Source organism: Podarcis tiliguerta, assembly GCF_965153285.1.
Source record: "Podarcis tiliguerta genome assembly, chromosome: 4".
In the NCBI taxonomy this organism is placed as follows: domain Eukaryota; kingdom Metazoa; phylum Chordata; class Lepidosauria; order Squamata; family Lacertidae; genus Podarcis; species Podarcis tiliguerta.
In genome coordinates, this window is record NC_139537.1 from 63,763,852 (window position 1) to 63,790,323 (window position 26,472).

The window sequence follows — 26,472 nt, forward strand, 5'->3', positions numbered from 1 at the left end:
GCTGGAACCCAATTACCGGTGGGGGGGGTGAACGACCCTGCGCATGTGCAATCGGTGCAATTTTGTCGAGGCTTCATATACCGCCTTGTGTGCCTGGGTGGGCAAGAAGAGGGCGTCCTCGTCCCCGTCTGATTGGCTGATCTGCTTTCCCCTTGTGCTTTTGATTGGCGAGATGCGAGGAGAGGCGGGGGAAACACAACGTTGCGTCTAACCTGCTTTCTGATTGGTCCGCCTCGCTCCTGTCACAACCCCTCCGTGTCCGGATGGCTGTTGCCTGCGCACCGGTTACTACCCGCTCCCCAACCTTCTGTCGTGCGTCTCGGCCTCAGGGATTGGCTGCCCGGGAAATCCTTCCTCCTCCTTTCACCAACCCCGCCCCGCCGCGCTCCCACGCACACCCCGCCCCTTGGGTACACACTGGTGTCCGCTGCGAGGGGGCGAATGAAGTTTGGTGGCTGAAGAGAAGAAGTGGGGCCGCCCGCCCGCCCCCTGCGACGAGCTCGTGGCCCCGCCTCCTGGCCCCGCCACAGTTGGCACGGCCTGCTCACCGGGAGGAGCCCCGCCTTTCCCTCGCTCTGGTGGGGAGCGTGGCGGCGGTTGCTCCCTGCGTAGTTTGAGAGAGCGCTGAGCAGACACACGCACACACTCACGCAGAGACATCGGTGCGCGCGCTTCGAACGCTCCTGACTAACGGTAAGTGATGCGGCGAGCCTGGCCTCGCGCGCGCGCGCGCCTGTGCCTCCTTATAACGGTCAGAGGCGTCTCCTCACGGAGCCCCCCTTTTTTTTTAATACGCCGGCGGGTGGAAGCGGGGAGGCTGTAAAGACCGGCTGTAAAGACTCTCCCGCTGCCTCTTGTTCGCCGCCGCCGCCGTGTACATATATAAAAATGTGCGCCCAGGTACAGGAATACACAGCGCGTGCATTTGTATACAAGCCGCGCGGGCTCTACGTGCTGACAAAAAAAAAGAAGTATTTTTCCTCGAGGTCTTGGCGGGGTAGATGCGTCGGTCGAGCTGTTCGTGACCCTTCGGTGTTAGGCCCTGTTCTGAAGGAGATGGTAGGAGTCGGAAGGGAACGCGAGGGTCATCTAGTCCGACCCCATACAATGCACGACTCCTTTTCCCAACGCGGGGCTCGAACCCGCGACCTCGCCGAGATCAAGAGTCTCCTGCCTGGCCCCTTGGCGCTGCCCTCGGTCATTCTCGTGGCCCCTGATGCCACGCTGGCTTGGCAGGCTGCCTGCCTTCAACAAACACAAACACAACACCCCCCTGAAAAAAAACACCATTCACTTCTTGTAGCATTTTATTATGGATTTTGCTTCTGGTGGCCGTGATTGTAGTTGGACCCGTGCGCGATTCCTCATAAATGGGATGCTGGAAGGAAGTGGATGTATGAGTGGGTTAACCAGCTCCTAACATGCGCTTCAGCTATTTCTCTCTCTTTTTTGAGGAGGGGGATGTAATCCACACGCAGCCTGGATGAACAAAGGTGGCTCACCTCTCCCCTCCATCCCTTCCCAGCACATGCTTAAATGCGAATTCGAAGCGCTTAAAGCCTAAAAGCAGGATGGCGTTTGTCCTTAGTGTGGTCTTGCATATGTATGCTGAGAGACCCTGGGAGAAGGAGGGAGAGAGATCATTTTTTTGAGCATGAGTGCTTTAGCCTTCTGGACAAATATTGGGGATTGCAGGTGAGCTGCTCTCCACTAAGGAGATTAGCCACTAGAAATGTATTATAAACAAGGTAAGCTTTTTGGCCTATGGTATTATTGCAGTTTTGATTCTCCATACAAATAACCCATTTAAGGACACTTCATAGATCAGATTAGATTATGCCTAATGTTCTGGGATTTGTAAAATAGAACAAATCTATATTGCTCTGAAGTTCTCTGGGAGGACTTCCTTTTGTTTGTTCTTTGCTCCTCTTCCTGTATCTCATGTGATAAAGTGAGAGATACATCACTATATTCAGATTGAGAAATGTGTGGTTTGTGTGGTACTAAATTTCCGTATTTAACTGTCCAGACTGCTCTGGCTCCAGAATACAAATTGCTTTTTAACTTGTATTTTTAAAGAGACGAGTGGCTTTAAAGTTCAAAGTAACTCTTGTAACGTTCACTGAGGCCGCCTACATAGTGAGGAGAGCTTACAGAAAAACAAGTCTGCAAGCAAGGCTTAGTCAAAATCTTCAGCTCACAGCTACACACCTCATGAACTTGGTGTTTTCATGTTCTAACTCCATTTTGAAGATAATACCCTAAGTAGGAATGGACCTGTCATGGCTGCATCTACTTGTAAGAGGGGCAACTTTTATATTTGTGTGTGGCCAACAAGGTCTAGGTAGTTCCTTCAAAAAGATTTCAATTCCAAAGTTCACTTGATCTTAAGAAAGAACTGCATGCATATTTGGTGTGTGTGGATATTCTTTAGTACAAATTTATTTGACCACAATATGTATAGTTGGTGATAAGAGCTGTTCATCCCAGATGCACTTTGTTGAACTCAAAAGATAGGGTGATGGTACATAATTTTCTTCAGTATTTTCCACCTTCTGAAACCAAAGATCTATCTTCAAGTGTGGCTTGCAATATGTGAATCACATCTCATGTTTGAAGCATCAATGTTCCTGCTTTTTCTGGGCTGACCAGATTATATGGAAGACAGGATTTCTATACCTTTAGTAGCTGGATAGAAGGGATCATTTTGGCACATATAAATTGTCAAATTGAGATCTACAGATGTAGGGAGGGAAGTATACAAAATTTAATAACAACAACAACAATTGTAGTGTCAGGATGAGAAGTTGCAGAGACCTCTCTCTTCATCTATGAAAGGTATAGGAAGAATACTTAATACCACTTTAAAGATATTTTAATACCATTTAGTGTGGATGCCATCACTTCCTCTTTTACCTGCCTCCCCACCGCATATTGTTCAGGCGCAGTTATCAAGGCATTTTAAAGTTTATAAGTTGGTTCTTTAGTATATTTTGCTTGTTTTTAGCTGTTTCTCCCAGGTTGTTTTGTTGCATTATAGGTTCTTTTCTTCGCTTTTTAAAAATAAAAATTAGAAGCCTGGCCATAATGAACCACAAAACAATACACATTTATCTGTTACCTAAATTTGCTCACATAAGTAAACTTTCCACAATCTGTATGGTGGATTATGTGTAATGCTTGCATAAATGTTTGCAGGATGTCTTTCAAGTTAGGTGTAGAATTTGTTTACAATTTCTGTATAGCTTGCTTGCAGAAAGAAGTAGACATAGATATAGGAAGAAGGCTTAGGCCAGTCTGACCAACAGCATTATATTTTCAGCATGGTTATTTTATGACATACCTTTTGTGTACAGTCGCAGTGTCAGTGTAGAAGAATGGGCTGGTTTTTAATAAAGTATATTGTGCACCTGCAACAGCATAACTAGATCAGTGGTCTTTAGTCCCCAGAAGTTATAGGACTACAACTTGCATCATCCTTGACCATTGCCTAAGCCCTCAAATGGCTGGGGATGGTGGGTGCTGAAATCCAACAATGTCTGGGAACCCAGAGTTGAAGAATACTGACCCAGATAACAAGGATCATGCTACTAGAGATCTGTTTAATATGAAACTTATAGCTTTTCAGAGTTGAGAATTATTGCTGTGCAATGAGTTCTAGAAGTGTTTATAAAAACAGCAACAATTTTAACCTAGGGCATTATGCTACATTTGTCTTCAATGGGAAGATGATAGTATATTATGATTAACTGCTGTGAATATGTTTTGCTTTTAAACTTCACTTGTATACAGTTGTATACAATTTAGATGATTTCTAGATAAAACTCACTACTGTGTTTATCTTACCCAGATTTTTCAAAATAATTATTTAATAATACAAGCCACTGTCTATCTTTTGAGATACCCTCAAGTCCTTGATGTCCTTTCCCTGAGGCTGCTTTTAAAGCTTAATTGGAAAGAAAAATGCTGGTGATCTTAATGTTCAAAAGCTTTCTCAAATGTATAGCACACACTATGCAACGGGGCTGAAGGATTGACATGAAACTGTGTTTTATTTAACTCAACAGATGCAGTTTATGTTGCTTTTTAGTCGTCAAGGGAAGCTGAGACTTCAGAAATGGTATGTCCCATTATCTGACAAAGAAAAGAAGAAAATCACAAGAGAACTTGTTCAAACAGTCTTGGCCCGTAAACCGAAAATGTGCAGTTTTCTGGAGTGGAGGGACCTGAAGATTGTCTACAAAAGGTGGTTTTCCATCCTTACACTTATAAGTTCTATCCAACAAAAGATATACTGAATAGTAGAAATAAGGATTTCTTCTCTTATGTGTGAAAAACATATTCAACTTTCCTCAAATATAATTCAATAGCATTGTAGGAATTATGTCTGCAGTACTTTTTCTGTGTTGTAAAAATGAGATAATTTTACACTTAATAAAATAGTTATGCACTCAGATTTTTCATTAAATGAGGCATACATATTTGAAAACTATGTTTTAAAGGCTATTTAATGTACTTGAATGTTAAAATGTTACATCATTTTATTTTATATAATCTAGGACTTGATTTTGCTCAAATATAGAAAGGTTGCACAATTACACTATCTTATACTTCTCGCCTGTTCAGCTGTAAATTTAAGAGCTATGGAATGTTGTACTGTCTGCTTAATGCCGTGAAGGAAAATTGTTCTTGCTACCACAGTGAAATTATTTCAATCTTTGTTTCAATAGGTAAACAGATCAAGTACTACCTGTGCTTCAGTGCATTCATAAAACTCTGACAGTTGGAAATGTCATGCCTTGTGAAACTACTTACCACTTTATTTTATTTTATTTGCCGAGTTTCTACAGCTGAGAAAATGCAATAAAATTTTTAAAACACCATTAAACTGATAATACAGATGAGGACTTACTGATCGCACCCCACTGAAACAAGCCACAATGCCACACTTCAAATTAAGGGACAAAGAGAAAAGTCTTTGCCTGGCAGATAAAAACAGATAAAGGTTGTTCCAGGCATGCCTCCCTGGAGAGAGCATTCAACAAGTGGGAAGCCATCATTGAAAAGGCTTGATCTTGTGTTGTCAGTCTCCAAACCTCCCATGAAAGAGGCACACATAGGATGATGATTGTGATCTAGAGTAGGGTGGGGAACCTTAGGGGCCCCTCTCTTAGCAAAGTCACTTAAATAATGCCGATGTAGCCAGAAATAAAAGAAATCCTGATAACACTGTGCTGAGGAAAATGAACAAAAGCAATGTATAAATAGGCACATGCTGCTTCAGCAAACACCATATTACCTTTACTGGTTGCTAAGCAACTCCTCTACCCTTACTGGCTGGTTGACTTATGGGTAACAAAGGTTACCCTTAAATTACAAACTGAATGATCCCTGCTGTAGCACTTCCAACACCCTCCAGGCCTCTATCTCCATTCAGGCCACACCCTTCACTCTGCATCCGCCTAAAGTGATTTGCTTGGCTGTAATGTGTTCTTGAAATGTATTAATGCACCTTCCTTGCCTGGGTGGAGGATAAAAGGTGTGTGTGTATTTAGAAACCTCTGGCTTTTATTTGGCAGAATATAGCTTACTGTACAAAATTAAGTATCTCATTCTACACCCCACTCACTACTGGTATGTGGCCCTTGAGATGGAAAAGATTGCTGGGGGTAGCGCTTCCACAGCCATCTTGAAAGTTTGTTTTCATAAAAACGATAACTGCTATTATAATTATTCTTTCCTATAGCTATTGATTGAATAACTGTTGGTAACACACTCAAATATGAAACTTGTCCACAAACTGGCAACTACAATGAGGTACTTGGAAAAAGCCATAATAAAGCTATTTTCAAGCCAGTTTGTAAAGTTAGTGAATTCAGGTTAATTTTGAAAGTTAATGCATTACTCTGAGGAAGTTGGCACTGTTAATTTCTGTCAAATATGTAATGGGTATCTATAATTCTTAAAACAAAAATCTGGCAGTGTTTCATATTTAGAGTAACCTGTTTCTTTCAGATATGCAAGTCTCTACTTTTGCTGTGCCATTGAAGATCAGGATAATGAGCTAATAACCCTGGAAATAATTCACCGTTATGTGGAATTGCTTGATAAATACTTTGGAAGTGTAAGTTATTAATTGGTTTTTCTGGTCTCTGTAGGTGACATCCAATGATGTCTGCCTGCCTGGGCGGTGGAAATCCACTTGTGTAATGGGACTTGGGTTTCTCTTCTCCCTATGTTCTCCCTGCTGCCACACATTCCCAAAATCTGCTCCAGAATTTCTTCCCAACCTCCAGAACAGATTTGGGGGATACATGGGGGGAGAAGAGAAAGCAGAAGCCTAACTGACTAAGTAGATGCTCACTCAAGCTCCATGGGGTCTCATCCTATAATTATAAATTTCTGTAATGAAGTTTTTCATTTATGTAATACACAAATTAAGATGATTTATTTTTCCTGAACAAAATAAAAAATGTTTTAATACACATAAGAAGCAACACCCAGTCCTGTCTGTACATGAGTGGAACAGATTTCTGAAGAGGGATTTCTCTTCCTCTCCTCTCCTTGCAGCCCTCAAAATTTACTCATGAGGTTTGCCAGATCTAGATTAACAATAGATTTGCCCTGGCAGCGGGGTGGGCATGTTGCAGGGAGAAGGAAAAGAAAGAGGAAGCTTCACTGTGGAAGTTTGCTTATGTGATATTAGTTTTCACCCTCATAGTGCTTTTGGGGAATTTTAATAGTATTCTGAACTCTGAAAAGTGCTCTAAAAGAATAATAAATTTGGTATTTTGATTTTATATTACAGCATGTATGCATTATTACTGTGAATGAGAATAAAAAAGTTATCTATTGTATTACATTATATAGGTCTGTTTCCTTACTGGGAACTGTTAATGAAGTCTGAAAGTAAAGAATTTGTCAGATGTCGCATGTCAAATACCAATACTGTATGTAACAACCAAGAAACTAGTATTTCTTCCATCAGCAACTTCACTGAATCTTCTTTGAAGATATTCAGTAGTGTGCTGCTGCTGTTACAAATGCTATTACATAATTCAGAGAACTATGTGGTATATATATGAGGCCTAGGTGATGAGCTCAAATGATACACTTATTTAAATGCCTGTTCCTTATAATTTAATGTTACTATTTAAATCAATATTAATATTTTCTCAAAAGTTTGTTCCTTACCAAATCCATGACTTGGCCTTTAGTGATCACACAGAAGATCATGACAATCTGTGTTTCTTTAAAAACCACAGGATCTTAACTTGGCACCTTAAAGAAGGGATTAAATCTCAACATGTTTTTTTCCTATGTTTTCTAGGTATGTGAACTTGATATCATCTTCAATTTTGAGAAGGCTTATTTTATTTTGGATGAATTTCTTTTGGGAGGGGAAGTACAGGAGACCTCAAAGAAAAATGTTCTTAAAGCCATTGAACAAGCAGATCTATTACAAGAGGTAAGAAAATTGTTTTTTTGCTAAAGCTCCACCAGCATGCTTTACTCTTTTCTAAGAAAAGCATCTTATTTCTCCAGAAGTTGTTGAAAAAGCTTTTCAGCATGTCTAGCATGTAGCTTCTCCTTAATATTTTTCTGTACAATATTGCTTTACCCACTTCTTATTCTGTTAGCTAGCATCACTATATTCAGTATATAACTATAAAGAACAGTAATACTGGCTTTTTTTTTAAGGTTTCCTTTCATAATGTGTTTGGTGTTGTATGTGTTGCTAGACATGCAGCTACTGTCTCCATGTGTGTGTCGTCTTGTCTAGGCATTTCTGTTCTTTTTATTCAATTAATTTATATCTGTTTCTTTTTATTCAATTAACTGAATGATTATAACTAATTTTTGTCATACCTGATGCATGTATGCCTCTTTCATTGCTGAAATCCAGAAGCTAGACTCTCTTCTTTGAGACACTAAGGTATAGTTAACATTAACTGTTTTAAAAACAAGTAACAGTGCCATAGCTAACTTAAGTAGATGTACACTGTGCATTTAGAAAATAGTTATAACACTAGTCTTAGAACCGTAGCAAATAATGCAGACTTTTGGGTTGAAACTTTGCACCTCAGCTGCTAACAAAATGCATTTCCTGTATTACATCCAGTTTTTACTTCCTGAGAGAAGCCCGAAGAGAGTAACAGAAAACAATTCAATTAACACAGCATCAGAATAATCAATATAACAAAGCATAGCATATATCAAAATATGAAATATGTCAAAGCCATAAATCTTTGAAATACATAAGAATTAATTCAATAGTAAGGGTCCTGCTTCTGGCCTTGTTGTTCCCACCCCATTTCCCTTTACCTAGCCTCATTGGTATACAGATAGCAGCTGCATAAATATTAGTGAACTCTGTTGCCTTTAATGCACTGATTTAGAATTAGGGTTTCAACACAGTAGTTGGAACAACTCATTTTTTGTTAGGCTACATAAAATTCCTAAATCTTGAGGTGATAACATAGAACTGGCACTACAGATGTTTTGAATGATGGTTCAGAGCCATGTTATAAATACAGCAAGTCTGTTTCTACATAAAGGAACATGGATTTAGCCTGCATGCTTGTACAGTTATGCAGATGTGAACTTTTGTGGCTTTGTATTGCAAACATGGGTGGTGTTTTGAGATGTGTATTTGTTTTGCTTTGATATGTGTTTTGTTGAAGTCCCATCTTTCAGTCCTCCTGTATCCACTCATTAGTGAGACTTTTAAAATAATAAACCATAAATTTATCCTGGTAATTAAGTGGCCATCCCATCCAAATATATATTAATTTCTTGGGTTTTGCCACTTCAGAATATATACACTGGGACTGCTTGTTTAAAAGCATTCTTCATTAAAAATTCACTGCCTTTAAAATACTGGTATACTGAGGAGAAGGCTCAACTGAGTAGAAGTTTTCATACGGATGTTGACAGTGTAGTGATTCTGAATTCCCACAAATACTCTGGCTTGTTCATATTATATAAGAAGCTTTAGAAAAAGTTGCAGAAGGAGCAGGTGGCAAATAGAATACTGTGATTAATACAACAGCCATCAAGACTGTTGCGATTGCATACACTGTCTTTCAGTATATATTTTTCCATTTTCTTAAAATGTTTGATTCTTTATTCCTTACATGAGGTGTAACCTGCTCATGCTTGTTTAAAGTGCATGTGTGCAGTGCATGTCTGCAAAGTTGGCCATAGGGGCAACAGTCTTCATTGCTGAAGTGCCTATAAGCCGAGGTGTTGGATGCAGCAAGTCAAGCTTGTGCAAATAGGGATGGTAGGACAGATGGCAGAGGAAGGCAGAAAAAGGCAATGAGTAGATGGGTGGGCTGTGGTCACTAAACCTCCAAACTTAATCCTTACCTGGGGGTAAGCCCTACTGAATTAAGTAGAATTTACTCCTGAATATACATGGTTAGGCTTGCAACCTCAAACACAGCTGAGATTATTTTTCTCTTTTAACCTATCCACAGGAAGAAAATGTGATATTGGAGATTAGGGAGGAAAGAATATGAATTAAAGGGGTGGAGGAAGAATTTTTTTTACAGCTGCAACACTATGCACACTTTTGAGAGCAAGTCTTGCATAGTGTTGTTTCTGATTAAACACACAAAGGACAAGGCTGCAGAGAGATCTATTTGCTATAGCTGGATGATCTTACTTCATTGTTACTATTGGTTTAGTTTGCTTTGATCTTAATAGTGCACAGTGCCTTGTAGGCTGATAGGAAATTAACAGGTTTGTTTCATAAATAAGATTTTACAGAGGTTGGAGTGGAAGGAAGTTGAAGGGAGGAGGATTTCCCTCCCCTAACAGATTTTTAAGTATTATAAAACAGAGGAAATGAGAACAGAAAGATTAGACAGGTGACAGCTGCTCGTACACACATAGCTATACATACTGCATGGGGTTCTGGGGAGAGAGTTGAGGGCTGCTGCCAGGAAGAAAGGCAAGCAGAAAAGTGGACCCCATAAGAAGAAGAAGAGTTTGGATTTGATATCCCGCTTTATCACTACCCGAAGGAGTCTCAAAGCGGCTAACATTCTCCTTTCCCTTCCTCCCCCACAACAAACACTCTGTGAGGTGAGTGGGGCTGTGAGACTTTAAAGAAGTGTGACTAGCCCAAGGTCACCTGCAGCTGCATGTGGAGGAGCGGGGAATTTAACTTGGTTCACCATATTACGAGTCCACCACTCTTAACCACTACACCACACTGGCTCACTGAAGGGTCTGGCAGGGCAGCTCTCCAAGTACTCTGGGGCTGCAAGTCAGACATAGCAATGCCTCTGTGGCCAGGGTAATGTATTTTTGTTGAGTCTATCCACTCTGTGAACTACTGCATGCCATGGTCTCCTCTAAGGATTCTTCAAAGTGCTGGCTATATGTTAAAGAAAAAGTAATGATACAAAGACAAGCCACGTGGCAAATGTCATGTTTAGGCTGGCTCTATTATCTGGCTGGCATTACAGTCCAGAATTTATCTGGCTCCGTAGTACTAGTACAAAATATTGGCATACTCTGTTCACATAATTTTATGGTGGATTCATTTATTAACAGAATTTTGGCTGTCCTCGCCAGGCAAGCCAAAAATAGTGGTTGCCAGGACTTTTCTTAGCCATGTGCTCCAGTGATTTGCTATGCTTCCCTGCAGGACAGAATTGTGGGTAATTCACTGGTTTGACTACTCCAAGTCAAGTTGCTAATGGGCTTGAAGCAAACAAGGACGTTTTCCCAGCAGCAAAGTATGGTGAGAAGCTTGGTGAACTATGGCCCCCAGGGTATCTGTCATAGTGGCAAAACAGCTCCCAGCTTTGAGAAGGGACGGGGTCATTACACAGCTGCTAGAATAATTTGCAGCTCACTCTATACCTCCCAAGTTTGGCCATTTGTTTTGCTTGCCAGAGTGCAGTGGCACACTAGCTGTTGTGAACAAAATTTTGCACGTCTGTTTTACAGAGTAATTCTAATCTGCTTTTCGATTAAAAGTGTCTGAGGTGGCTAATGAACCATAGTAAAAACAATATACCGGTAAAATGCAGTTCCTTTTAGAATCTCTTCAAGAAAAAAAGTCCAATATTAAATTGCAGAACAAAATCCATAGATTTCTCTTCCATACAAATCCCCTTAAAAATCATAGTTTTGCCAGAACAAATCTTGTTTAAGAAATTGCAAGGGAGGTACAGCTGCCCAACAGAAGTTGTTGAATGTGTGACATCTAAATGTCAAAAGGAAATAAAATAATATTTTCCCCTTATCAGTTTTACTCTTTCCCATCATCATTTAATTCACATAGACTTTCAGGGTTTGTATAATTGATAGTTTATCTTTTCAATAGTGTGTTAGTTATGTACTTTATCTTTTCAGAATTTGTTACTGCAGTGCCTATGTTGGATTTTGTGTTTACATAAAGTTACAAAAACTAAACATTTTAAAATTTTGTGGAATTTTGTGTTTCCTTTACATTGGTTAGTGTCTTTTTGGAAGTTAACCTATTTGTAACGGGTGATGTGTGTATCATTCCGTTCCTTTGCTTTGGTTGGAATCAGTGCTGCCTTATATGTATGTAACAATCTTTTTGATAAAACAAATGTAAACATAATAAGTAGCTTTTCACTTGGGACTCCCTGTACAAAAGCTAGGCAAGGAAGAGTCATTTATCCTGCCTTTGTAGCTAATGCCATAATACTTCCTTCATACCCTAACACTGAAGGATTTTTAAAAATCCATTTGACAAGCTGAAGCACAAGGACAAAAGAAGGACAACCAGTCCTTCCAGGACAGATTCCAAATGCTCTTATTCAATTGTGTATTTTAGAATTACTTTATTATCAAGCACATAGTTCATGGGGAGGGTTACATTAGTAGTACATTTCCATTATTTTTGGAAATTAAGTACTCTGTTCACTAGAACTGTGATTTGTTAAATTAGTGCATCATTGCTTCAAAGTTCTTTATTTCATGTTCTGTGAGTGGACAGTGAGCATGTTCACTTGCAGATAACAAAAAAGATCTCACAAGAATGCATCTACTACTTAAGCTTAAGTTCTGGTGAAAGAAATACTTAAGTGATTGCAGAACTGAGCCCCATGCAACCCATTTAAATCACCCTGGATGTGGCACAAGAACAAAAGATTTTAAGACCAAGAGATGCCTAATCCGGAACAAAGTAGGAACTTGAGAACAAAGATAATCAGAGCTGAGGCAGAGGCAGGCAGTGTGATATGGAGTAGGGGAAAATGGGAAGAAATGCTTCACTCTTCAATTGCAAGATGCTTTCCCTCAATCACACTTCATATGCTTATTTCCCCAAGATTTGCAGACACATTTATTATGGCGAAAAGCAGTGAGCAATAGATGTGTTAAGCCCCACATTCCCTGTTATGGCCCAGGTACTGGTAGTGACTCAGATCTGTGCCAGCTGCCAAACATTAGTTCAGCTCCTAAATACAAGGCAGTCGAGATTCTTGCAGTGATGACTTTTTTTTGTTCAGAGTATTTCCATATGATTTCAAACTTGCAGTTAGCTTGCTGAAGATATGGAGAGGACTTGGGGCAGTGTTTACATCTAAAGTGTTCTCCATGTTACGTACTTGGCCTGACTTATAGGTATGGCAGCAGTCCTGTAGCTCTGTCTAGAGCTGTCAGAGGAATGCAAGGCTTTAAAGTTTACATGGGAGGATGAAGATCACATGGAGAAGTGAGGGGATGCCATGGTTAAAAAATGAATTGTGTACTGTGTGCCTATATGCACATAATCATTCTGCCCCTTCTACATGATTTTTGACTTCTTGTAATATTGGAGTGACATAGGGAAATAACAAACACATTGCACACCTAATGTAGTTATTGGATTTTTGTAATACTTAGCACTGAAAGAATCAGTACCTATGCTTTGCCTCTGAGAGATGTGTGTTTCTGAACTGCTTGCATAAGTTATGAAGCAAGCACCTTTCTGTGTAGTAAAGCTGTTTAATCTCCCTTACAGAACTTGTGCTTTGAATTAGATAACTGTCATCACCCTATTTGAATGTTTGGTACTTTGACCTCAGCACAGAAGTAGTCTTTAAAGTATTCGGTAGAGGCAGGAATGTTGAATGAGAACTCTGCCTTGTTCTCTATTGTCTCTTCATCGATGTCTTACATCGTAGTCCTTTGTAGCACGAGGGAATTAATGTATCTTACATAGTACTAAATAGTTTTGGAATGGCATAACTCCACTATTGAAAATTAAATGCTAACTTTAAGAAAGGCTTAACTTCAGCTTTTTAGGTTTTATGTTGTACTCTTCAGAAGAAAACTTCAGAGAGGCTAGCATTCTCTGAGATATTGTCTTTTAAAAACCCATTAAAAATAAATCCAATAGTCCAGTTACATCTTGCTAAGAGTTTTCAAAGCTGTTAGTAAGGAGGAGATCTGAATTAATGTGATCTATTTGAGGACCAAATCAGACACGGTGGGAACTATAATTTATGTGTCTACCCCACTGTCATATAAAGTTGAGGGTCCTTAACAATAAATGGTGTCCATGGGAGACTGACCGACTAACTGACTTTCTCATGTACCTCACCTCCCTGTATTCAGTTGCTTCAGACACTTCCCTGTTTCTAGCTCCAGTACCAGAAGTGGATCATTAATGGGGGGAAATGGTTGGCAAAATGAACTGAGAGGCAATAAGGCACAGGAGGAGGGTAAGGGTGCAGTGTTCTTGCTGCAAGACCTGATCCCACCCCCATTTTATATGGGAATGGAGCTGACAAGTAGGAAGTATCTTCTACCGTCAAATATAGCTTGACTCTTAACAAATGCTCTCATTGTGTTCAGAATAACTTCCCCAACTTGGAGCTTGATTAGCTGTTGAAAAAGAAACATCTTGTTGTGTTGAGTTCTCATGTTTTTTATGTGGAGTTCATTGGAGTTGTTGTCTTTGTCACATTTTCATTAGCTTTGTCCTTGATAACACTGACTTTTTAAGCAATGCAAAGAAGCCGTTTACCTGAGAGCCTTAGCAATCCTCATATGTACAAGTGTGTGTAATAGTGGATATTTTTTCAGATAGTTTTGCTACATTTTTAAAAAATGTTTAAACTTCAGACTTGCCAAATTTTCAATTGTGCTTGATTTTGTTTGTAGAGCCAGAATGAAGACTGGGGAGGTTTGTCTGAGGATATCTTATGATTAAGAGCAGTCTAAAGCCTTAGCGTTTTGATCCCATCCATACGATTGGTAACTACCAAATTTACCGTTTTGGTGGCATGGTTTACATGGGTGCTTTGCAGAGTTTTGCACGTGTAATGGAACTCTTGCCTGATAAGTAAAAAGAAGAACAGAAAAGTGGCCAGTGATGAACTTAACCTTGTGCAACACTTGCATGACAGTATTGAAATATGCTTTGGGTGCTCTTGTCTTATTTTCCTTTCATACTAACAGCATCAGTTTGAAGTGTGTGGTGTGTGGTTTTGTTCTGGTGTTGTTAATCTTTAGGTGTTAATAGAAGTTGGAAGGTTCACAAAGTTTTTTGCTAGGTAGGGCCTAATTATGCATTGAAACATTACCTGGAAGGACCATGAAATTACCATAGGCCTTGCTGCAGAACTATTTATTTATGCTTTACTAGTCAATTTCATAGGACAAGCCTAATTTACATCTATAGTGCATTGCAACATTTTTGTTGAGTATTTTAGAGGAATATGTTACACAAAAAGGTAAGTGTATTTTAAAGAAATCCCAGTGAACATTCAAATGGATAAACTGAAAACTTTCCAGAGCTAAATTATATACAGAGTAGCAGAAGTACAGTCATACCTCGGGATGAATACACTTCAGGTTGAGAGTTTTTGGGTTGCGCTCCGCGGCGACCCGGAAGTAACGGAATGCATTACTTCCGGGTTTCGCCACTCGCACATGTGCAGACGTTCAAAATGACATCATGCGCGGAAACGCGACCTGTAGATGCGTTTTACATTCGCTTCAGGATGCGAACGGGGCTCTGGAACGGATCCTGTTCGCATCCAGAAGTACCACTGTAGTTTAAAAGCCTGGTATCATTTTTAAAGAAAAAAGTTAATTACATCTTCCAGTTTTTTCAAAAAGCTGAATTTCTTTCAATGGAGTAATGGAATTACATGTAAAACAAGTTAAAACTTATCACACTTATTAATCCTGCCTTTCCCCAGTAAGCTTGGGACAGTACAAATCAGGGTGAATAAATGATCTATATTTAAATAATAATCAAAGACCCATTAAAAAACTTCTGTTTTATTTTATTTCTATTGCATTTACCGTATTTTTCGCCCCATAGGACGCACCGGCCCATAGGACGCACCATGTTTTTTGGGGGGGAAATAAAGAAAAAAAATTTTATTTCCCCCTCAGGCGCTTGTGGGGGCAGGAGCGGGGAGAAGCGCTTTTCTCCCCACCGCCAGCCTTCACATCAGGTCCGGGGACAGGGGGAAGACTCGCTGCGCCTCCCCACTGTCCCGGGAGCTTGTGGGGCAGGCAGCGGGGAGAAGCGCTTTTCTCCCCGCCGCCAGCCTTCACGTCAGGTCCGGGGACAGGGGGAAGACGCGCCGCGCCTCCCAGCTGTCCCCGGAGCTTGCGGGGCAGGCAGCGGGGAGAAGCGCTCTTCTCCCCGCCGCCAGCCTTCACATCAGGTCCGGGGACAGGGGGAAGACGCGCCGCGCCTCCCCCCTGTCCCCGGAGCTTGCGGGGCAGGCAGCGGGGAGAAGCGCTCTTCTCCCCGCCGCCAGCCTTCACAACAGGTCCGGGGACAGGGGGAAGACGCGACGCGCCTCCCCCCTGTCCCCGGAGCTTGCGGGGCAGGCAGCGGGGAGAAGCGCTCTTCTCCCCGCCGCCAGCCTTCACAACAGGTCCGGGGACAGGGGGAAGACGCGCCGCGCCTCCCCCCTGTCCCCGGAGCTTGCGGGGCAGGCAGCGGGGAGAAGCGCTCTTCTCCCCGCCGCCAGCCTTCACATCAGGTCCGGGGACAGGGGGAAGACGCGCCGCGCCTCCCCCCTGTCCCCGGAGCTTGCGGGGCAGGCAGCGGGGAGAAGCGCTCTTCTCCCCGCCGCCAGCCTTCACAACAGGTCCGGGGACAGGGGGAAGACGCGCAGCGCCTCCCCCCTGTCCCCGGAGCTTGCGGGGCAGGCAGCGGGGAGAAGCGCTCTTCTCCCCGCCGCCAGCCTTCACATCAGGTCCGGGGACAGGGGGAAGACGCGCCGCGCCTCCCCCCTGTCCCCGGAGCTTGCGGGGCAGGCAGCGGGGAGGAGCGCTCTTCTCCCCGCCGCCAGCCTTCACGTCAGGTCCGGGGACAGGGGGATGACGCGCCGCGCCTCCTCGCTGTCCCCGGAGCTTGCGGGGCTGGCGGCGGGGAGAAGCACGCATCTCCCCGCCATCAGCCTCTAAACCACATAGGGAGACAGCGGGATGGCGGCGTTCCGCCTCCCTGCTGTCCCCCGACCTTGTGGGGCTGGCGCTGCGGCTCTCCTGAAGCCTGGAGAGCGAGAGGGGTTGGTGCGCACCGACCCCTCTTGCTCTCCAGGCTTCAGCGAAAGCCTGCATTCGCCCCATAAGACGCACACACATTTCCCCTTCATTTTTGGAGGGGAAAAAGTGCGTCTTATAGGGCGAAAAATACGGTATATCTTGCCTTTTCCCCGAAGGAGCTCAGTGTGACATACATGGTTCTCCCCTTCTTTGTTTAATTCCAAGCAGCTGTTAAAAGCAGTTTACTCAATATACCTTTTAGCAAATTAGGTCAGTAAATGGGCATAGAAATATCAATGACTCAGAAGCTTTCTTTTAAAAGTTTTTAATAACTCTGTAGAAGGCCATTAAAGAGGAGGCAGGTTGACCCTTCCTTGGGAGGGAATTCTAGAGCTTGAGCACGGGCACTGAGAAGACCTTGTCTCTGTTCCCAGGCATCCTTTCAAAGTTGTTGGGACACACAAGAGTGATCCGTTGAAGACTCAGTCATGTGCAGGCATTTACAGAAGGGAGTCCTTCAGAAAACCCTGTCCTAAACTGAATGACTTTTAAAGGTTATCACTAGCACTTTAAATTGAGCCTGGAAATGAATTGGAAACCTGAACAGTTGTTGCGAATGGACCATAGTTTTGTGATAGAGCATCTGCTTTGTATGCAGTAGATCCAGGTTCAATCCCTGGCATCTCCATGTAGTGTTTAGAATGACCCCTGTTTGAAACCCTGAGGAGCTGCTGCCAGTGAGTGTACACAATACTAAGTTAGAAAGACCAATTGTCTGCATTTTCCTGTGTTTAATAGGAAAGTCATATGGCCCCCAGTAATCTGCCACAACTGATAGTTTTGAGACAGTTTTCAAAGGTAGCCCCATTTACAGTACATTGCAGCAATCCAGGCATGGTGTAACTAAGGTATTACATCACCTGACCAGATCTGCAGACTCCAGGAATGGATGTACCTGGCACATAAGATTAAGCTGAACAGAAACGCACCTGGCCACAGCCAATAATGAATTGGATGTCCTAGAGTTGTTGCTGATCTGCTTGATAGCTGGTGTGAACCCCTAATGTAGATAGCTGTTGCTAGATCCCACGCCACAGGTGAAGAAACAAGAACATAGGAAGTTGCCTTGTTTTGAATCAGACAATTAGGAAGCTGTCTACGCTGACTGGCAGTGGTACTCTGGACTTTTCAACAGGATTATCTATTGGACCCTACACAGAGATGACAGGGATTGAACCTGATTTCTGAGCTACAGCCCTTCCTAAAGATATCAGATGCTCCATACTCTAGGATTTGGTTGTCTGTACCATCATTTATGTGTGCCACAGTGATTATATAGAATGATTGCTGCGGGCCATTCTCCCCTTGAATAGACTGAACAAAAGATGAAATTCTTCAAAGTTACAATACATTCATCTGTTCTGTGGAATCTGTCCCTGGTTTGAGTGTGATTGTGGAGTAATTTTCCATCTAGTCATGCTGGTACATATATCTTCAGCTCTACTTATGGAGGGTACACCATGGCTCAAATAGTAAGTCTTCCCTTCTCTATTCCACTTGGTTGCAAAGTCCCAAACTTGATGAGAGAAGAGACACTTTCATGTCAACATTACCTACAATGTGATAGAAATTTGCTTAGGACCTGAGCTGCAAAAATTATGTGGGTAGGCTGCAGTGCAGAATATTGTCATCGAGAAGTTAACAGCTTCTTGACTCAGTGCGCCTGCCCTGACCTAATGTTTTAATTACTTTTGTAATGTTTGAACAAGTTCATTTTTCACTACCTGTCTGAGGTTGGAAAATGTAAAAAATAAAATGTTTTGTTAAATAATAACAAATCAACTTACTGATGTTTAGCTATCTTTGCCATTGTCCTACTCAAGAGTGGTTTGCTTAAGTGCTTCTGTGCAAGTTGAATTTAAAAGAAAAAAATTGCAAAAGCTCAACATTAGTAAGCCAAACCCAGACCTTCACGCCCTTCTGGTAAAACTTCGTTCTTCCTTATATAATATTCTGAATGCAGCAAACTCCTTTAGAAATGCTACACAATGCATGCTCACATGGGGCAAAGTGAAACAGAAGGAGCAAAATCTGATGCGGATGGGAACACTGAGTCTAGGTTATTGACTAGTTATTTTTGTATTTTTAAGAACTTGTTCAAAGACACCGTGGGAGGGAATGCTAGTCAAGGTTAAAGCTGATGTAGTTCTTGCTCTGTTGCCTGAGAAGTTAACTATTGTTTCTTTGCAATCTTATGCAGCATCATGAGTTGTGTGCAAAAATGATCTAATGAGAACAGAACATGTTTAGTAAGCTTAGAATGCAGACGGTGTTGCAGGGGGAAGGAGATTGAAAACTGGAGGGAAACTGGAATGGAGTGGCTGGAAATCTATCTGAACAGGAGCACTGCACATTGAGAAAGTTCAGTTGAGAAAGTTCATTTTCTTCTCATTAAGATATTAAATGTTAACTAAATATAAGACTAACATGGATCCCAGTAGATATTAGAGCAGAAGAATTTTTTTGGGGGGGGGGAGACTTTCCAGTTTAACATTTTCTGGAAAGCCCATATTTTTCATACATAAACACAGTGCTATGGGAATGTCCACATACTATTCTTATGCTTGGTTATTGCGCATGAGAATTTGGGCATTCCTATTTAAATGAGAATTCTCAGAAGGGTCTTTGGATTAGTCTTCTTAGAACTGGTCCTGAAACAGTTATATGAATAGTCTGATTGTACATAAGCTCTTAGAAGTGTGAGAGAATTTAAGATCCTGTTAAATTAGCCTTGGTTGGCAGGAAATCCCAAAAGCCAAGTCTCCATCTGCGTAGTTGGATTAACGGTTAGCTGGCTTGGAATGTTAATACAAGTGGTTTTAAAAATGGATTAGACAGAATGTGGTCATTGTGCTTAGAGATAATTTGCAAGACTACACTTTATTTTTTGCTGATGGGGGGGATATTCTAACAATCCCTTGCTTGCAAATTGCCATGCTGAAAAACACATCGGGTGGAGCGGGGATAGAATTTGATGTAGTTAGATGCATTATCAGAAACTGAACAATTTGCGTACTTTAATTTCCACACCTCTTTCTGTGCCTCCAATAAAAAGGAAAAGTTCTTCCTTCTTTACTTAAATGTAATCATATGCAAACAAATAATGTTTGACTGTATCCATGCATGGTACAGACGAGTCACCACAAGCTTGTTGTGAAATATGGAAGCACGCGTGTGCACACACACACACAGCAACATTTTTTAAACAAATGATTCATTGATGTCTAATTTAATATAGTTTGTTAAACATACTACAGTGATGTGCTTTTCAAACCCTGAATAGCATGTTGTTTAATAATGCATGTGATTGAGAAGATTGGTGTAGAAATAGTGTAATAGCATTAAAAGTAGTGGTAAATAAAAAGCCATTTGCATTATTGTATGCATGCAAACTTTTGTACTATTTATAAAGAATGTGCACATTTCTTTTGTAGCCACGTCATGAATACTTTAATGTCCCAGTATACTAAATGACTTCATTCACCATGCATACAGAGACGTGATAGAGCCGATTTACTCATGGCAGAATACTTATCCTCAGCTGGACGAATCCAGTCATCTTGAACAAATTAGTTTATCACATTTGTTTTGCTGTTGTATATTTTCTTTTCCTACCATTTGTGATGTCTGTGTTTTTTTCTTTTCATGTGTCTTGTCAGCATGCCATAACTTCCATGTTAAATCTTACCAGTAGCACTTGTCATAACATGTAGTATTCAAGCTGGAATACGTTGTGCCCAACATTGCAGTTTAAATACACAAACACCATGGTGACTGTATTTTTTCAAACTAAGTATGAATTGGTATTTGTGCATATATTACAGAAATCCATTGATAGTGAATTATTGTTGGACCCGTTAAATGTTCGTTTAATAGATAATGAGAAAAACTTCGTAGGCCATAGAAAAAATTGTTTATATGACTATACTTCAGTGCACTAATGGAGCTGACCCAAACATTGCCGCAACAGGCAGAATCTGTGCCTGCAGGTAATCATACAGAAACATCCACAGATATTCTGAGCCACTCTGCAATTTCTATTCAGAAATGTGAACATTCCAAGTGTGAGCAGTGGTAGACTAATTCTGTTTACATTGCTCAGGAGGCTGCTATAAAATAGTGATTGCAAGAATAGGAAAGGGGCAGGATTAGCCAAATGAACTATAAGTAATAGAAAATTCCAGATATACGTGTTTTACTTGAACAAAAATGTCAGTTATAGTTCACAAGTAAGGGGGTTTAACATTCTGAATCTACAACAGTCTGGGATGTATTAGTATCAAATCTTAGGATGTTTTCCCATTACAAAGCTTTCCTGTTTTTGTTGTATTGCTTCTGTGAATGTATATGGTAAATGCTGCTTGCATTCTCCTCATGCCTGAATCTTTAAAGTGCTGTGCATGGAGTGCTAATGAGGTGCTGTGTTATGTTATAGCTTTATACGGCTGCATGCTTGTAAATTTCTGTGAATTAGTTTTCATGGCATGTCTATAATAAAGTATTGCATGCACTCCTGACGTGAATGGCTTCTTTTTTCCTCCATCTCTTTGCTATGATATATTTCATGTTTGTGCAGTTGGCCTTTGGTAATTCTAATCTACAGGCATAAAATATGTGAAAACACGTTTGATAAATGATTCAAACTTCAATGCATTAGCATTATTTAAATTGATTCTCAAGCATTACTCAGTTACACATTTTCAAACAGCTGTTAACATTTGTTTGATTGATATTCACAGCTACTATGTAGTTTAAATGCTCCCAGATTGCATCTGGGATGTTAACTAGTTGAGGGTGTGCTTGCTTCATTTACTCATAAAACATTGTTAATTAATGTGCAAATTAACTTTTAATTTTTTACCCAGTATATGAAAATGCACACAACAATAGTCTGATAGTATTTGCATATTGCCCAGAGTTAAGAGCCCATAAGCACTACTTCCTTTAGGTCCTGTCCTGATAGGGGAATATGAACATTTCTGTGGATAGCTCCAACTAGCATGGAAGTCCAGCCTATGCTTCACATGGCATACAGTGGCTCTAACCTACCTCACAAATCAGTGAAAGGAAGAAGAAAAATGCTAGCTTTTTGATCTGCAGCTGCTGATGGAACGTGCCCATTCCCAAGTAGTTCTTGTGTGGCAAGGAGCTGTAGTCTGCCTCACAAATGGGAAGAATGGTGCCTTTCACTGCCAATGGATCTATTTGTCAGGAAGCACCTTCTTTACACAGAGCAGATTAGGCTAAAACTTAAGTGCAGTGTTATCTCGTATCCTGCCCTTCAGTTCCATACACTAGCATGTCTTTCTGTCAATGCAGAATGGTGGCAAGTGATCATGCTGGTGATTGTATGTACCATCTATGCTAATCTAGAGGTTCTAGGAACATCCTGCCCCACTTGTGATAGTCCAGCTCTTTTATCCTTATATGCATGAATATTTAGAAGCATTGTTTATTTCTATGATGTGTAAATGAATAATAAAGGTAAGTTTCTTGTGGTTTCAGTCCCCTGACAATAGCCTTTCCAAAATTCCCAGTTTTAAAATCATGAAGTAGAAATTCTTTTTAATGTGTTTTGTCTTTAATCTGATAAGTTTTGTGGCCCATTTCTGTTCCTTTAGTTGAACATCCAGGAATTCAAAATGCATCTTTATATTCTTTCACATTTTCAATGCTGCCTTTTCTGAAAATTGTTGCCTAACTCTGACTCTTTCTTTTTGGTGCTGTGCCTTGTTTAGGATGCTAAAGTAAGTGTAAACTCTCTGTGTTTATACAAAAATTACAAGTTATGCTTTTAACAGGAAAAACAACATGGTATGCTTTTCTTAAGGTAGTCTTAGAAACATCTGATGTTCAGCTAACATTACAGTTGCTGTCAAATCACTTCAAGAAGTCCCATACAAACTTCACATATAAAGTATAGAAATCTAACTTTTTAAAACTAGAAAGGTTGATTCTAAAAGGTTTTAGTGGTATCATAGCATTCTTTTATGTCAAATAGGATGGGGAATCTGTGGTCCTCCACTTGTTGTTGGATTACAGCTCCCATCATTCCTGACCACTGGCCATTCCAGCTGGGGTGGTTGGGAGTGGGAATTTTAACAGCAATATCCCCTATCTCTGCTCTGAAAACAGAAAATAATTTGCTTCCTTGTTTGATGACAAAAGAAAAGGGATGGGTGTGTGCAATGAATACTATTATAAAATGCTTAAACATTGAGAGTGTTCTGCATAACTAGCGACTGCTTAGTGCATATCCTGAATTTCATCAATTCCCTATTAACATAGCACGTATGGTTTGGCAGGAGCACAAAATCTGTTCATTCTCTAATTTTCCCTCCACAGGAAGCGGAAACCCCTCGTAGTGTACTCGAAGAAATTGGACTGACATAAACTTCCTTCTTTGCTGATGTCTTGTGTGATGTTTCCGCATAACTAAATGTTCACTGCCTTCATTTATTGTTAGCTAATGGTGTTATGATGCTATTTGTCAGTATTACTGTTCTGCTGAGCTACATCTTTTAGGCCTACAAGAAAAAAATCCATTTACTGTAAAATTTAAAAACAAGGGAATGAAAGGTTTAAAAACATTTTTCTGGGGGAAAAGGGATATTACAGTGATTTAAGCCACAGTAATTTACAAGCATTGATGAGTCATAAATGGCAATTTTAGTAAATATATTTTGTAAAATGCCATACATAATGTATCAAGTACTGTACATTATGTCATACACTGAAAAGAAACAATTCCATATGGCAACCAGTCGAAATGTGTTAATTTGGTTTTGTGTAACCAAAGACTTTTACTATAAAGTCAGCATGTGTTATACTCAGTTTAGGTTGTTAGATTGGGGAGAAACAACTGTTTTGCAGCTGTTCATAATACCAAAGAATTCTATTGAGATCTGCAAGTCCAAGATCCGTTGTGAGATGTTAGTTGCTTTATTTCTAGCAACAGGGTTGTAAACAGAACTTGTATCAGAATGAAATTGTACAGTGTGAAATTCAGCCAGAAAACTGAGTTAATGTACAAAGGGAACACCAGCTGAGGCTACATGGAATTTTCTGTTAAAAAACTTATTTTTTACTAGCTCAAATGCTTTCTTGATTGCACATGTAATCCTTTCAAAAGTGTAAAGCAGTATTAAGCCAGAAGTCATTGAGATAGTTGACATAATCTCAAAGGGAAAAATGTAAGAAGAGAACGTTACAACACATCTGTCTACCTTTCTCCAAGTTTATCAACTATACTTAAACCAGAACTCAAGTAGCTATTTTGATAATCTGACAATCTGTGTGTTAATCATTGTTTTTCATTTTTCATTCTACTTTGCAAAGAAAAGGTTTACTCCCTAAACCTATCTTTGAACACTTCTAGTGTGTTCAAATCTGAGCAAACTAGAAGCAAACATTACACACAAACTCTTTAAGTCATGGGCATACCTTACCTCAGCTAGTTTTTCAAAAGGCTGCAAAGCTATGCACACTTTATTTGGCAGTAAGTAATAATAAAACAATAATAATAATAATTTATTATTTATACCCCGCCTGTCCGGCTGGGTTTCCCCAACCACTCTAGGCAGCTCCCAACAGATTAAAAACAGAATGAAATATTAAGTCCTATTGAGCAAAGCAGGATTTACTACCATATAAACATGCATAGGATCAGGCAGCATGAACTTCACAAAGTCAAACTCTGTTTTACTCTGTCTTGCATTTCCCTGCATGTCCTACACTTCACATAGTGCAGAACCCCAGTACAGAACACCTGCTGTTGAAAGCAGTGTGACTTCCTGCACATTGTGTTTGTGTGTGTTACTGCACGCCTTTCCAATAATATGACTATCAAGTTCCCCTCCTGTGGGTCTATTTGCTGTGATTACTGTGTTCCAAAGCATCCAAATACTTTATAAGCTGTGCCAGGCATTTGAAAGATCATGGCTTCATGCCATAATCACAAAGGAGAAGTTATGAAAATATCATGTTTGCATAAAGATACCCAGGAACCCTGTTCTACATTTCACTCACAGAAAATCTGGAATAAGTTTCAAGAAACAGAGTGGCCCTCTGTGTGATGTTGAAGTGATCGAATTACTTGACATTTTAAAAAGTCGAAAGCAATTTTTTTTAATGTGTATTCAAACCATGTTTAAGGTTTACAATGTTGCCTTGTATGTGCTTGGTTGGAAGCTTTGTTGTGACTGTGACATAAGCTGTGTGGACACTGTCTTAGTATCACACCAGTTGAGTTGTAATAAATGTTCATTTTTACTCCATTGCTACGTCTGTCTGTTCAGAAACTTGCGGAAATAATTCGTTTCCTTTTACGGTTAAGAATTTTAATCTTTTCCTTGACAGTTAAATATAGCACTTGTAATGCAGTAGAGAGTTTTTTTAACAGCAGGCATATCATGACAATATACAACATTTTTTTCTAAGAAAAAGTACTTTGTGTTTTTCGGGAGTTTTGTTTGTTAGTTTGTTTGTTTAACCAGTTGTCCATGTTTAAAATCATAGACATCCAGTCAGTGGAAGTATTAGAACACAATTTATAGAAACAAAACTTTATTCTGTAGCACATCTTAGTTTATAAGGCGTTTTTCTTTTGTGTTTTTTGTTCTTTACTTACTTGCAAATCAGTTATAAACAATAGTTCATATACAGCAGGGGTTTTTTGTTTTTTATTTTTACAATCCCACCCCTCACAGAAGCACCAAATATCTACTTATTTACCTTTAACAAAAGTCATTTCAGTTTTTAAACAGAGGTATCATTCCTCAGGTTGTATCATCATTCCTCAGGTCACCATGTATTCTTGCAGGCCTACAACAATATGCTATATAAGGTGTTTTTCCGTTTTTCCATCATTTCAGAATTAGTATTGTGGTACTGTATTGCAGGGGTAGCCATTGTGGTGCCTTCCAGATATTGTAAGGACTCCCATTAGCCTCAGCCAACATGGCTAGTGGGCAGGGATGATGGGAGTTGTAGTCCAGCAACATCCGAAAGGCACTGCGTTGGCTACCCCAGTTCTGTTGTAATTCACAGGAGACATAAATTTTAGAGTCTTGTTTAAAAGCATCAACAATTTATCTCCTCAGTTACATTTAGGTTTATCTCAATTGCTGAAGAAAATCAGTGTCTAGATGATAATCTTTCCATTCAAAACAAATTTATTGACAGATTATTATTCCTGGTTGTTTTCTGGCCTTTGAAAGATAGGAGCTAAATGGCACCTTACAGCTAGGTTATGGTTGCAACAACGGAATGTCTAGGCACGTTTTATAACAAGAATACAAAACTGAAAACCAAATGAACTGCAGCTAAGATACTATGTTCATTTCCCACATGGTCTAGTCCTTCCCCTGCCCACCCCCCCCCCCTAATATTCTCTTCTCCAGTCTTCAGAGAGTAGCTGGAAGTGTGGAGGCAGAAAAAGGTCCTCCTTTCCTTCCACTCTGCAGTTTTAATCTGAAATCTTAGGCACCCAGAGCTCAGAAACTGCTCACGCTAATGAATTTCCCTGCCACAAATGTGCCGAGAACAATGGGAGTTTCAAACCCTGATGGGTAAGTAGCCTGCCAAAATAACTCTTTTTAGAAGTTTATAGTTTTGTTTTGTTTTTAAAGAACTGCAGGGCTCGAAGTTGACTTTTAAATGTTTCACAGTGGTATATATTTACCTCCGAAGTCAAAGATGTGGGTGTTTTGTAAAAACAAAGTCTAGATTGTGAGACGAGAATAAATTATTCCACTGTGTAATTCACTTTTACTACTTTATGCAAATTGTTCATGGAGAGGGAGGTAAGAGCTGAGCAGCTTGTTGAAGCCATATCCCTAACCACAATAAATGTCTAGTTTCTCTGATTTGCAGTCTTCAGCAGGTATAATCCATCCATTAAAGCATAATTGTGTAGCCCTA

At 40.3% G+C, this 26,472-nt stretch overlaps 2 protein-coding genes across 8 annotated transcripts in view; both read left to right on the forward strand.

The window, feature by feature from the left end:
- Positions 1 to 26,472, forward strand: part of ACE2 (angiotensin converting enzyme 2) — a 174,988-nt gene that overhangs the window by 85,599 nt on the left and 62,917 nt on the right. The window lies entirely within an intron of this gene.
- On the forward strand, positions 255 to 24,827 carry AP1S2 (adaptor related protein complex 1 subunit sigma 2). 7 transcript variants are annotated; one of them, XM_083438985.1, is made up of 6 exons: positions 288 to 693; positions 4,068 to 4,246; positions 6,016 to 6,124; positions 7,331 to 7,468; positions 14,140 to 14,232; positions 22,897 to 24,827. In XM_083438985.1, exons 2-5 carry the CDS (start codon positions 4,068 to 4,070, stop codon positions 14,182 to 14,184), a joined length of 471 nt encoding a protein of 156 aa, XP_083295111.1. In that variant the 5' UTR covers positions 288 to 693; the 3' UTR covers positions 14,185 to 14,232; positions 22,897 to 24,827. The 7 variants fall into 7 exon arrangements, with proteins under 7 accessions (XP_083295110.1, XP_083295111.1, XP_083295112.1 ...); XM_083438982.1 differs by lacking the exon at positions 288 to 693 and adding an exon at positions 741 to 900; XM_083438984.1 differs by lacking the exon at positions 14,140 to 14,232 and having other exon boundaries at positions 255 to 693.